The sequence below is a fragment of the Malaya genurostris genome, chromosome 3 (assembly GCF_030247185.1).
Source record: "Malaya genurostris strain Urasoe2022 chromosome 3, Malgen_1.1, whole genome shotgun sequence".
Taxonomy (NCBI): domain Eukaryota; kingdom Metazoa; phylum Arthropoda; class Insecta; order Diptera; family Culicidae; genus Malaya; species Malaya genurostris.
In genome coordinates, this window is record NC_080572.1 from 30,385,916 (window position 1) to 30,398,681 (window position 12,766).

General features: G+C 37.2%; 1 protein-coding gene across 3 annotated transcripts in view; it reads right to left on the reverse strand.

Annotated features, from left to right (window-relative positions):
* The window catches only part of LOC131439031 (mucin-2-like), a 145,254-nt gene that overhangs the window by 7,385 nt on the left and 125,103 nt on the right, over nt 1-12,766 (reverse strand). The window contains exons 5-6 of one of the 3 annotated variants that reach the window (XM_058609530.1): nt 952-2,283; nt 292-792 (exon numbers count right to left, since the gene is read on the reverse strand). In XM_058609530.1, coding sequence (XP_058465513.1) covers nt 292-792; nt 952-2,283 — 1,833 coding nt within the window. Of the gene's footprint in view, nt 1-291; nt 2,284-12,766 lie in introns of all 3 variants that reach the window. The other 2 variants (XM_058609531.1, XM_058609529.1) reach the window with 2 other exon arrangements.

Sequence of the window (12,766 nt, forward strand, 5' to 3'; positions counted from 1 at the left end):
ACGAATCTGCTCCAGGTGAATAAAAAAAATTAGCTGTTTGATAGTTATCAAAATGCGATGGTGAGTGCGCAAGCGAGATGCTAAACAAGCGATTAGACGACATGCGATCGTTGTCAGTGAAGTCTACCAGGCGGTGAACAGGGATCGTGGAGTTATTCTGGAATGGTGAAAGAGGAGCATGCATACGATCGTACAATATGGACCAGGGACTGTACCCCTTCTACGATAGCAACCAGCTCAATACCAACTTCTACTGGAAGCGGATGAATAATCATGAGTTTCAGTAAGTACCATAGTATCATTCGGAATGGAAGTAGTACTAGTTGGGGAGCTAATTGTGGTTGATGTTGAAGATATGCTGCTAGTCGCGGGACTAATACTAGCTACAGGTGCCAGCGTCGACAAAGGTACACTTTCTCGATAGATCGAACTGTTTGGATTCCGCAGGTCTCGTGGATCGATATCGGTTATCTCGACACGCTGCTTTGGGTGGGGTCTATCCGGAACAATAGTACCATTCGGATACCGTCGAACAATCGTTCCGTTTGGATAGATTCCAAATACAACACGTGGATTCTCCGTTGTGGAAGTAGTTTCTTCGTCACCCCCGATTACACGACGAATGACAGTGTTGTTGGGGAGAATTCCATAGACCACAAGTCCACGCGATCTGGGCTTTACTGTGGTTTGCTGAGCGGTGTAGAAAGTGTTTCTAGCGGTGCTGGTGATCAAGAAAGGGGTCCTGCTGCTAGTGCTTGTTGTGCTGGTGCTGGTGCCGGTGGTGGTGGAACGCTGTGTAACCCCGAAAATAGGAGGGCGGACTTGAAATCTTGGCTGGTACTCGACGGGTGTTTCAGGTGTGATTATTCGTTCACAGGGGATTACAATATAGGGAGACTTAGGAGTTGTAACACCGGAGGTGTTTGGTAACGGGTGTGTGGTCCTACTTACGGTCATCGGTGCCGACGTCACGATCGCAGTGATGGTCGTCAGTTCCGGTTCGGTGGTCATGGGCGATGAGGTTGTCGTACTCGTCGGTATTTCAGTGTGGGTCATTGATGATTTAGTAACGTTAGTAGAAGTGAACGATTTGGAATCATTTTCCGTATGCGATACATTTTCAAGCATAGCAAGATGAGTTGCGGTGATAATGGCAGGTATAAAGCTAGTAGCAGTGCTTGGCATGAATGTGTTTTCGAGCTCGACTAGCATGGTGGTGGACTGTGATTGGTTCGTTGATGAATCGCGGTTGTCCGACGAAGGCTGCGTAGAAAGCGAAACTGTAGTCATTTGGGCAGAGGTTGTTGGATAGCTCGAAAGATTGACATCTTCTGTTAATGGCGGATTAGTTGGCGACTTTGTTAGCGTGCTTTCGGTACTGGTACTGATGATGGTCATGGCAGTAGGATGCTCAGTGATATCCGGAGTTATGATGGTTGTTGTTCGGAGTGAGTTCTGGGTCTGGGAGAAAGGAAAGAAGCCGTTCAACAACAAGGGATCATCGATGCTAATCGTGGAAGGATATTCTGTGGATGTCACAATGTTTGGGAAAGAATGGTCCTCGTGTTTCTGGATTCGTGACCGAGAAGCCCCTTCTGCATCACTATTGTTAATGAGATCACCCGTTTCGGATATTTGATTCGTTTCGGGGCGTTCGCTGTCCACCACCGCCGTTGTGGCTATAATGCTAGTTGACCCATTCGGAAAGACATTATTTACAATAGTAGTGGTGGCATCCGCAGGGTCGCTATTATTTACAGATACTACGTTAGCAATATCAGTAGTACTATCAACTTCAGATACCTTGACCGCAGGCTTTCGTAAAGTGCTTGGCTTAGGAGTGGTGGTAGTGGTAGTAGTAGTGGTGGTGGTAGTGGTGGTTGTTGTGGTCGTAGTTGTCGTTGAAGTCGACGTGCTGGAAGAAGTAGAATGTGGCGGTGCATCTGTGCTAGAAGACAAAAATTGTAAACTTTCTGTTGGCTGCGAGAGGATCTCGGACAGGGCACTGAAGATCGACACGGTAACAGGTGAATTATTGGACATGTCGATGTCAATTCGACTTTGGGTCAGCCGGGCAGCCACTGGTTCCACCTGATATTCACTTCCTTCGTCGAGGTTTTGCTCATGGAACAACCCTTCATCTCCCACGGTATCAGCGTTGTCTATTTCGTTAACGAGGAGTATTGCCGTACTGGAAGGTAAGGTGCTGTTGGTGGAGGTGGTGTAGGCAGTGGAAGCATTAGCAGTCGTTAGCAAAGAGTGGCCATCAAGTCTAAACTTCGCCTGAAAGTAATGCAGGTAAGTCGATTGTTTAGAGAAACAAAAACAAGTTTAGGAAAGCGAGGAGCTAGTAACGGATCTAGAACTAGTTAGAGTTAAGTCACATATATAATCGCACGTGTTAGCTAACGTGGACACAAGAAAGCACAACTGTGAACGATTCGCCTATCTATAGTATTTACACTGAAAGATGAAAAGTAAATTAAGCGGATAACTGATATTAAATACACCTGATTGACTACGCGTCTGTTCTTTTCGCAATAGTAATTGTCTTTGTATGTTCATGGCTGAAAAATGAGTGCTTTATATGAAATACGGATAGAATCATACAATCCAGTGAATTCTAAGTGATTTATTACATGGCCTGTATATATTTTTTTGTTTGAGCTGCTTCTTAAATAATAATTTTAGGACGTTGAAAAACTTGCTAGTTTGCTAGTGAGGAAGGATACGAGAGAGCAGACAGAATCAGATATAAAAGACCAAACGTGTTTTAATGTGCCCTGGAAAAAAATGAAAACAAATTTCAACAAAAAATATATGGAGTGAACAGTTTGATGGAATTAGGATACTACAGGAGGTCAAAAAACTGTGGTTACAATAAAAATGCATCAGAGGTTACTAGTTTGGTATGTTATGATGCTTCGTCATCAATAGTGAAATTCAAAAGTTTTGTTTGCTGGAAAATCAAAGGTGGAAACAGGAATGAGTTACCGGATTAAACAACACTGTAGTTCTACTTACACGCATACACTGCTTCGGTATTCGAACAAAAAAACCTTACCCCGACTATAGATACTTCTACTAATCTAAGAATTCAAAACTAAACCTATGTCAAATAAATACATTCAAATACATAATATCGTTGCGGAGATCAGTTTTCTAAGTTATAAGTTCAGACGTTAGTAACTATTCATTGGATTATACTTACACTTTTCAAGTTGCTTACACATTCATTTCAAGTGGTTGAACTTGTCGTATAATTTAAATTTTTTATCATTCTACTCAAATTCATCCTCCTTAGAATAATTATGGTAAAATAATATCCATAAACTGATCGGATTGCGAATGTCGCCATAATTCCAATAATAACTTTATGGAAATATATTGCACATTGTCTAGAAAAAGTCTATAACTATGTTTTATCGTTTTGATTTTACCATGATTTCCTGGTAAAATTTTTACTTTTTGGTTGGATTTGGCATCTTGCTAGCAAGGCCGCCAAGAAGGAGAGGGGGAGGGGGGTAGGCGAAGTGGGTCCCGGAAATTCGAACATTTAAAAGTGTTTCTTGTTCTTCATCATCGAATAATTCCTTGGGACCTTTTATTTATTTTTTGCTCGTTCAATCTGGAGATCTAGTGCAGTTTTTGTTTTTTTGCTCACTGCGGGGCCCGTATTGCATTCCCCCGGGACCATTTTTGCTCTCGGCGGCCCTGCCGAAAGCACCACGGAAGCGCGGGCTCTCGCATGCAAGCCTGTAACTGCCTACTCAAAGCTGGGTTTCTTTGCCTTAGCTAAGTCCGACCGAGCGGGAACGAGGTCAGACATTAATGACATAGAATTTTTTTCATTTTCACTCAGTTAATGGAAAAGTGCCGCGAAAATTTGCTTAGTAGGTACACCCTAGTAACAAATTTTTTCACGGTTCCTTTTTTGTGCCTAGGTGACAACAAGAAATTTGAGTGATTGTTACTAACATCTAACCACTTGCAAGACTCAAGAAGCGCAATTTTGACTAATGATTAGAGACATATTGGAGATCGGTTAAAAATAAATTATCATTACGTTGCAATGTACTACTGAAATAACTTATCTTTCCAAATCATGAAAATAATTTATTTTGTTTTGGTTGAAACATTGTCACCAACGAAATTATAAGCATTGATTGAATCCAGAATGCTTTCCTATCAACAATAAAGGAACAGTAAAGTATTTGCCTTGATACGATGTACAAATTTTACAACGATTTTTAAACTATCGAGCGAACTTCAATTTTAATTTAGCGTTTTTCGATGTGCCTTCAATCAAAATCTGTTTTTAAAGAAAACAAACTATGAAATTACCCTACGTTCCAAATGCTCAAAAATAATCCATATACACTTAATTCTTATTAGTTTTTGTTTTAAATTCTTATATATGTAATGAGAGTTATAATAATGTCGCTATCGATATTCAATCCATATATTACTTTATCCGTGCTTATGGTAGTGCAAATGAAAGAAAAATGACTATTCATCCATTTATTATTTATGTCAAAAAGTAGTTCCGTAAAAAGTAATATTCTTGTTATTTTTTATTACATACATATCTTGCGATTTCATAATATATTTGCAATATTCAAACCTACAAACAATTTTCCACCTTGCATTTTTGTTATCATTACGTTGCAGACCCCAACCGATAGCTATTTGAGTCAGTGCAGAAATTGTATGTAATAATCTTGTAATATCTTGCTAAGATGCTCATAATGGTTTCGAAACGTCAAATAAACTAACTAATGTAATAAGTAACAATAACTTATAAATTTTAATTAGTTCAATATGCCAAAAAGATGTGTCTCTTTGTTTTAGCCAGTGTAGCATAAAACATATATTCGTACTATTGTTGCAACATTGTTTGGACATACGACTTATCAGAACTAGTTGCCGATTGTTACTTGGGCATGAAAGTAAATGCTCTAAATAAATCAACTAAATTTTTGGAAAATTCCATTCTGAGGATCATAAATCGATCTGGAAAATTCTATCAAAAGAATATTCTTTTTGGGGACCGTTCATAAACCACGTAGACCAAAAGTTGGAACTTTTGGACCACTCCCACCACTCGATTCTGAGATGGAAAATATTCAAACTTTGACCACGATGTGGCAGCACTTACCCATGTCCGATTCAGTTCAAATTTTCCACAAGAACTGTTTTAAATTTCCACAGGAACTGTTTGAAATGTGAATTTTTTAGCACCGTAAGATAGAAACATGCCGACCATTCTTGGCAGTTAATATTCGATCAAATTGTGTTACTAGGAAGACAACATTTCAAAGAATACCGACATTGTTTCGAATATAGATTACAGAAGCAGACTGATTAAAATATTCAATATTATGTACACAATAGAGCTAGACAATGTTCATTTGTAATTACTGGGTAGGGCGAAACATGAGTACTATAATTTTAACTAATATAAACGCTTTTCATAAGCAATAAGTAAATGAGTAAAAAATTATTGAGAATAACATTCTAGAAACTTGTTGTATTCTTTATTTCTATAGTACAAATGTTGGTTGGAATCATTATTGTTAGTACTTTCCATGAATATAGATAGCACGGCAATCGCAAAAGATTAGATAGACTTATTCAAATGGTTAGTATACATCTACAAAACAACGTAACTCGATCCATCCCATTTCCTAGCAAAATATACAGATTGATATGACGCAAAAGCTATTCTTGACTACAATATAAACAAAAGCAATTGGTTTGCATGTACAACGTCCTTCAGACTGCCTCGTGGTGCATCGATGCATCAAGGTAATCCAAATCGTTTCGTATTCCATTGGTAAACTTCCTACTACCTCTCCGAGCTGGTTTCGGATGCTGCCGGAATCCATCACCTGAAGAATGGTGAGACGGTATCGAGGACCTAGTACCGGTCAAAATAGCCTGAACAGTGTCATCAGCATCATCAACATTATAACCATTGAAGCCCAGGCTGTTGCTAGTGGCAAGGATTTGATGATGTTTCATGTCAATCTTATCCTTCGGGCTACCAATGTGAAGCTGACCCGTAATGGTTCTCATCCTTGCAGTGAATGGACCCTTTGCGTTAGAAAATAGTGGAGCGGATGTAGAGGACAGCAAAGCGACTATAGTAGAAGGGTGCTGCTGGTCGTGAAGCGAAGCAGTAGTAAAATTTAAAGATTTTGGGGTGGGAGCCACTGCCGACGTTTGAAGCCGTTCGGTTGGTGATGGCGAAGAGGAATACTTCTGTTGCTGATGCTGTTTTTGATGCTGCTGCTGTGGAAAGCTGGTGATGGTTGTGGTGGTGGTAGTAGCAGTGGTAGTGATGCTGGGTGATAGCAGTCCAACAGATTCAGTAATATTTACTGATAAATCCCAACCGGCACCGGATGCCTGTTTGAAGAAAATATGTACAGTACAGAAGCAGATACGGATAGGCTCGAACGGAAGATGTTAAGATAGGACCCATCGTTTGAAAAACTATAAACCCGTAAGACAGTGCATAAAAGTGAAGTTTGGGGAATGGGATAATTTAGTTTAGGGATAAGCCTTTCCGTTTAGATTGTATGTACTAAGAAAATGACCCGAATAGTTGTTTTTTACATGTTATTCAACCAACGTGTTTCCGTTGCTACACTCGACGCGTAGATGAAACTTTACACATTTTCTTTAGATGCATACTCAACAATATGATTCAAAAATCCTCTGTACAAATATCAAATTTGAATAAAAACCTTTGTACAATGCTATCTCCTATTACATGCTGATTGCAGCGTAGCCGTAGCGTTTGAATATTGAATTTAAAAAGTTATATTACTGTACCACTAACACTTTCTTTTACTAGCTGTTTGCAATACCTTCAAACCAATTACAATAAGGTCTTTTTTATGCGGTTTTTATGCGACTTTTCTTAAGGGAATTTTCAGAGTTATGCGGGTTTTTTATGCGAAGTTTCAGAGTTATTCCACCCAAAAAGACGGTTTATTTTTTCAAATCTATTTTCCTACATTTCGATGTGGTTCAAATTTTTCAAATTTATTTTCCTTTTTTTTCGATGTGGTTCAAAACTACCTCCTGGGTTGGCGGTTCAATGCATAGGGCGTTGGTCTTACGAACCAGTTGTCGTATGTTCGAACCCCGACCTGGAAGGATTCGTAGTGTCAGTAGAATCGTAGCACTAGCCATGCAATGGTTCTGTACACTCTGAATCGGCTGCGAAGTCTGTTGAAACAGAAGCTCAAATTTCACTACAGGAATGTTATACCAAGGCTTTGCTTGCTCAAAACTACCTCACTCAATCATACCTGATGTTTTGTTTCAAAAATGCCTGCGAGGATATATATTAGTGGTACAAAAAAAATTATTGCTTTATGCAAGGATTTTTGTTTTCATAAAAATGTTCAAAAAGTGGCTGAAACCTCAAAGGATGTAATAATACCAAATTATTTAAATTAGTATCAAACTTGCCGACAACTTAGCAAATTCTGTCGTTTGTAGTCGGCTAATTGAACTGCTCTACCTAATAGTGATTAGGAAAATTTTGATTCTCGTATTATTTCTCATGACGTGAGGTTATGCAATCACTGTGAAAACCGACTTTTGAACCGATGCCCTGATAGCTGATTACCATATATGGCCTGGATTTACTCGGAGATGACTGGATTCATTTTCACAAGCTCAGATTCTAATGATATGACCTGTAGTCGAATAGCCTTCTATTGAATTTTGATTCGATTCAAAAATGCTGGACTGATATCCGCAATTTTAGGCACAAATGAAAAGTTTTTCGATCCCATAAAAACCTGTTTTAATCCAACTAGTGGTGTAATGATGCCTTCCTCATATCAATCATATTATTATATATAATACTGTGGTATTCTTCAAAATTATTTTTCTTCGATTCTTAAAAGAATAACCGAAATAGATTTGTTTAAACGTCTACTGATAAAAACTATCAATTGGAAAAGATTGGAGGTCGATTTAGAAAACTTTTTACGGTTTTCCGCTCTTTTCAGTGATGGTATAAAATTTTTAACGCACTTTACCTTATATTTCCGGATCCGGAGGTCGGATCCGGATGAAATTCAGGAATAACGCATGGGATCCCAGGACCTTTCATTTGAACCTAAGTTTGTGAAAATCGGTCGCGCCATCTATGAGAAAAAATAGAACACATATTTTCTTTTTTTTTCACATTTCACCCCATAACTCCCGAGCCGGAAGTCGGATCCAAATAATATTCAGGAATTTTGTATGGGACCACAAGACCTTTCATTTGAATCTAAGAATTGTGAAAATCGGTTAAGCCATCTCCGAGAAAAGTTAGTGCAAAAAAACGTAACATACACACATACGCACACACACACACACATACACACACACATACACATACACACATACACACACACACACACACACACACACACACACACACACACACACACACACACACACACACACACACACACACACACACACACACACACACACAGACATTTTGCGTACTCGACGAACTGAGTCGAATGGTATATGACACTCGGCCCTCCGGGCTTCGGTTCAAAAGTCGGTTTTCACAGTGATTGCATAACCTTTCTATATGAAAAAGGCAATAAGGCTGATAAGCATAAAAAATTAAATTTCAAGAGTATGTTTTTATATATTACGCTCGTATAATTCTTGAATAGTCCAGATGTTGCTAGTTGATAACCAAAAATCACACACTTTAGCTCAAATGAAAGGACTTATGTTCTCATAGGTTGCCATTGAATTTTATCCGGATATTACTTCCGGTGAGTATGTTCATAACTTCAAACTATCATAAAGAGTGACGATTCAAAAGAGAGAAAATAATAAATTTGGTTCAAAAATATATCAATATAAAACTTATGTTAGTTGCCAACCAAACAAACCGACTTCAGTTATATCGATTTCCAGTTCCCGTTTTCGGAAGTCCTGAATATTCGAAACTGAATTCATAGACATTTTGTTTTTAAAATTCATAAGTCCTTCATAGAAATAAAGTTAGAGTCGATATGATAGACTAATTATGAAAATGGACAACTTTGAACTAAACTGCTTATGTTAAGTAAAAAACGTGATCAATCCACCTAGCAGTGAGATGATACCTTTTTTTATCAATCCGCATGTGTTTTTTTGCATGGATATTCTTAGTTGTTTTAGTTCTCATGACATTATTTTAATTATCGTCGTTTCAAACGGCAAATTGAGATTTTAATCACTCATTACCCTGTAATTTCGAATCTACAAATCGTATCGAATTTCAATCTTAACGTGTGACATTCGATTGAACATTCCATGAGATGTCAAAGTAAGTTCCACTTTAGAGTTTTTCGTCATTATTTATGGTACTTCCAGAGCTGGTATTCAGGAACTAGCATAACCCAAAATGATTCGAATGGCCATAAATTAATACGCCAAACAATTTACATCTTCTATATCGGTATGAATTTTAAAAATTTATCATCTGTAATTCCAGAATCGGATAAAATTCACCAATTTTGTATGGGACCTTAAGTCCTTTAATTTGAATTTTTGTTTTTGAAGTTCGATTTGGCCTTTTTGAAAAAATGATTAAACTTTGAGAAACGATTCGAAACTGGATCCGGAGTTCTAAGATCGGTGTAGCCGAAATCAGATAAATTCACCTGAGGAGTGTGTAGACATCTTTGAGAAATTGTAGTGCGAATTAAAATTTGGGGGTACATTCCGAATCCAAAAAAGAATACCGCTTAAACTGAAATAAATTTATTTGGTAATCGACTATCCAAATTTGCAAACCCGATAAACCTGATTAATTTATGTCAAATGGGCATTTTTATACTAATCACCCTGTATCTCATAAACCAGAAATCGGATCTGACTAATTTTTATAGGATTTTAAAACCTCCCTTTCGAATCATAGATGATTCTTAGATTTCATTTGAATCTTAGATCGGTTCAGCCATCTACGAGAAAAATGGATTGCATTATTTTAATTTCGTTTCACATGTCATCCTGTGGTTCCGAAATCAGAAGTCGGATCCAAATTTGGAAGTATACTAGTTTTCATATGAATCTGAGTTTGTAGAAAACGGTTTAGCCATTTCCGAAAAAATTGAGTGAAATTATTTGTCACACACGCATTTGCTGATCTCGACGAACTGAGTCGTATGGAATATGGAAGTTATGTTCTTCCAGCTTTTATTGCTGTAAGTAGTTTAAATCAATATAATTATGGAATTACTTTCAACTCGAAAATGCTGATATCATCTGGTTTATAAATGCCATATTCGAACGATTATGTTGCCAAAAACGAACCGTGCTAAAATCGGTCCAAGGCAAATTGTCATGAAAAAGGATGATGTACACAGTCTTTTGGGCACTTAGAAACAATTGTATGTCACAGTATAAAAATCGTGTTTTCCGTTGATCCCAAGCATTTCTTTGTCATACAGTGCTCAAAACTTCTACTGCTTGAGTAAGGGGAAAAGTCGTTTACAAACTATGGCTTGTTGGATAGCTATTACCGTGCGGAATCTAAGTCTAAAAACATATTCTGTTTTCAAGGTCAATTGTGACAGATACTGTCAAAAAACTGAAAATTTTGACATAAAACTCCGTATAACTCAAAAAGTAAACATCCTATCTCAAAACCATTCAATAGCGTTTTGGGTGATGAGGAGACCTTTCATTTGCGACTAGTTTGATCAAAATCGGTCCAGCCATCTCTGAGATCTCGACCTCTTAGTTGACAACACACATACAAACACACACACATACACGCACACACAGACAGACATTTGCTCAGTTCGTCGAGCTGAAATTTTTCGAAAGTTTGAGCGAATTCTATACCTATTTTTTATATATATAAAAAAAGGTAAAAACAAAAACCCTGTTTAATCCACCTAGTGGTTTAATGATGTCTTGCTCATTTCAATCATACTATCATATATAATACTGTGGTTTTCTTCGAAATAATTTCTTCGATTCTTGAAAGAATAACCGGAATCGGTTTAGATGACCGTTTACTGATTTTACTACCGATTAGAATAGTTTTACTACCGATTTAGAATTTTTTCACGTTTTTGTTTCGCCCCTTTGAGTGATGGTGTACAATTTTTAACACACTTTAATCTAGAATTTCGGAACCAGAAGTCGGATCGGGATGAAATTCAGGAATTTCGTACAAGGCCTCACGACCTTCCATTAAAACCTAAGTATGTGAAAATCGGTGAAACCATTACTGAGAAAAATGAGTGAGAACCATTTGAGAAAATATGACCACTATTTCCTATGCCTTCCGAATCAGAAACTAGGAACCAGGATTGCCGAAATCAGTTTGTTTGGCCGTTTACTGATAATTACTATCAAATGGAGTAGGTCAGTTAAAGATTTTTCGTTTTTTCCACCCTCTAAGTGATTCAGAAGTATTGTAAAGAACCATAAGACCATTCGTTTGAATCTAAGCGCGCGAAAAAGAAAAGCGAGTAAGTAATTTTAAATTGGAACTTTTACACTATTCACTTTCTAATTCCGGAATCGGAGTCGGATCCAAATGACATACAGAAATTTTGTGAAGGACCATAAGACCTTTCATTCGAATCTAAGTTTGTAAAAATCGGTCATGCCATCTCTGAGAAAAATTAGAACACATAGTTTGATTTTTTTACACATTTAATTCCTCCACTTCGAAACCGGAAGTCATATTCAAACAAATTTCAGGAATTGGGAAGGATTGGTATAATAGCTTTCTTTTAAATCTAAGTTTGTGAAAATCGGTTTGGCCATCTTTGAGAAAAGTTGGTGCACTTAATTTCACAATTTTTTGCACATTTCACGCCATAATTCCGGAACCGGAAGTCAAATCCATATAATATTCAGGAATTTTGTATGGGACCACAAGACCTTTTATTTGAATCTAAGTTTGTGAAAATCGGTCCAGCCAGAAAAATTAGTGCAATAAAACGTTACACGTTCAATTCAAAAGTCGGGTTTCACAGAGATTGTCTAACCTTTCTATATGAGAAAGGCAAAAAACGAAAAATGATTGCAATGTAATAAAAATAAAGCATTTTCGTCATGATAATATTTGAACTAATTTTCTCATACTTACAATGTCAACTGTAACGTTTATATTGTTAATTCATGAATCTTCCCAATGAATGTGTAAAATTCCTCGTTCACGTTAAGCGCTTCAGAATTTTTCGGAGCATGAGAAATTTTACCCGTGCTAAAACTTGAATGCTTAACTATTTAAACCTACTTGTTTCATTCATTGCTCCAGTAACTCTTGTTTATTTTAACAGTTTTGCCTTTCTCATATAGAAATGTTATGCAATCATTGTGAAAACCGACCCCTCTATATGATAAAGGCAAAACATACACATCTACGACCAACTAAGTCTAGCAATTGATACTACATTCACAGAGTATAACTAAAAAAAAATGAACAAGAAAGAAAATCTTGCCCGAAAAAAATTGTTTGGTTGTGTTAGCAACAAATTAAAATCAGAAAACTTTCCGTCAAGAATATGTCCAAAGGTAATCTTCTCGCTAAATTTTTCATCAAATCTACACAAAGTTTTCTGAAAATGATCGTGATCGTGATAATTTCAATATTTTTCCGGAGTTTACTAATGGTATTAATGTAAATCAGATCGATGTGCTAGACATAATAAATGCCCTAAGCAAATTGGATATCTCTAAAAGTGCTGGACCTGATGGGATTCCAAAAATATTTATGAAAAAT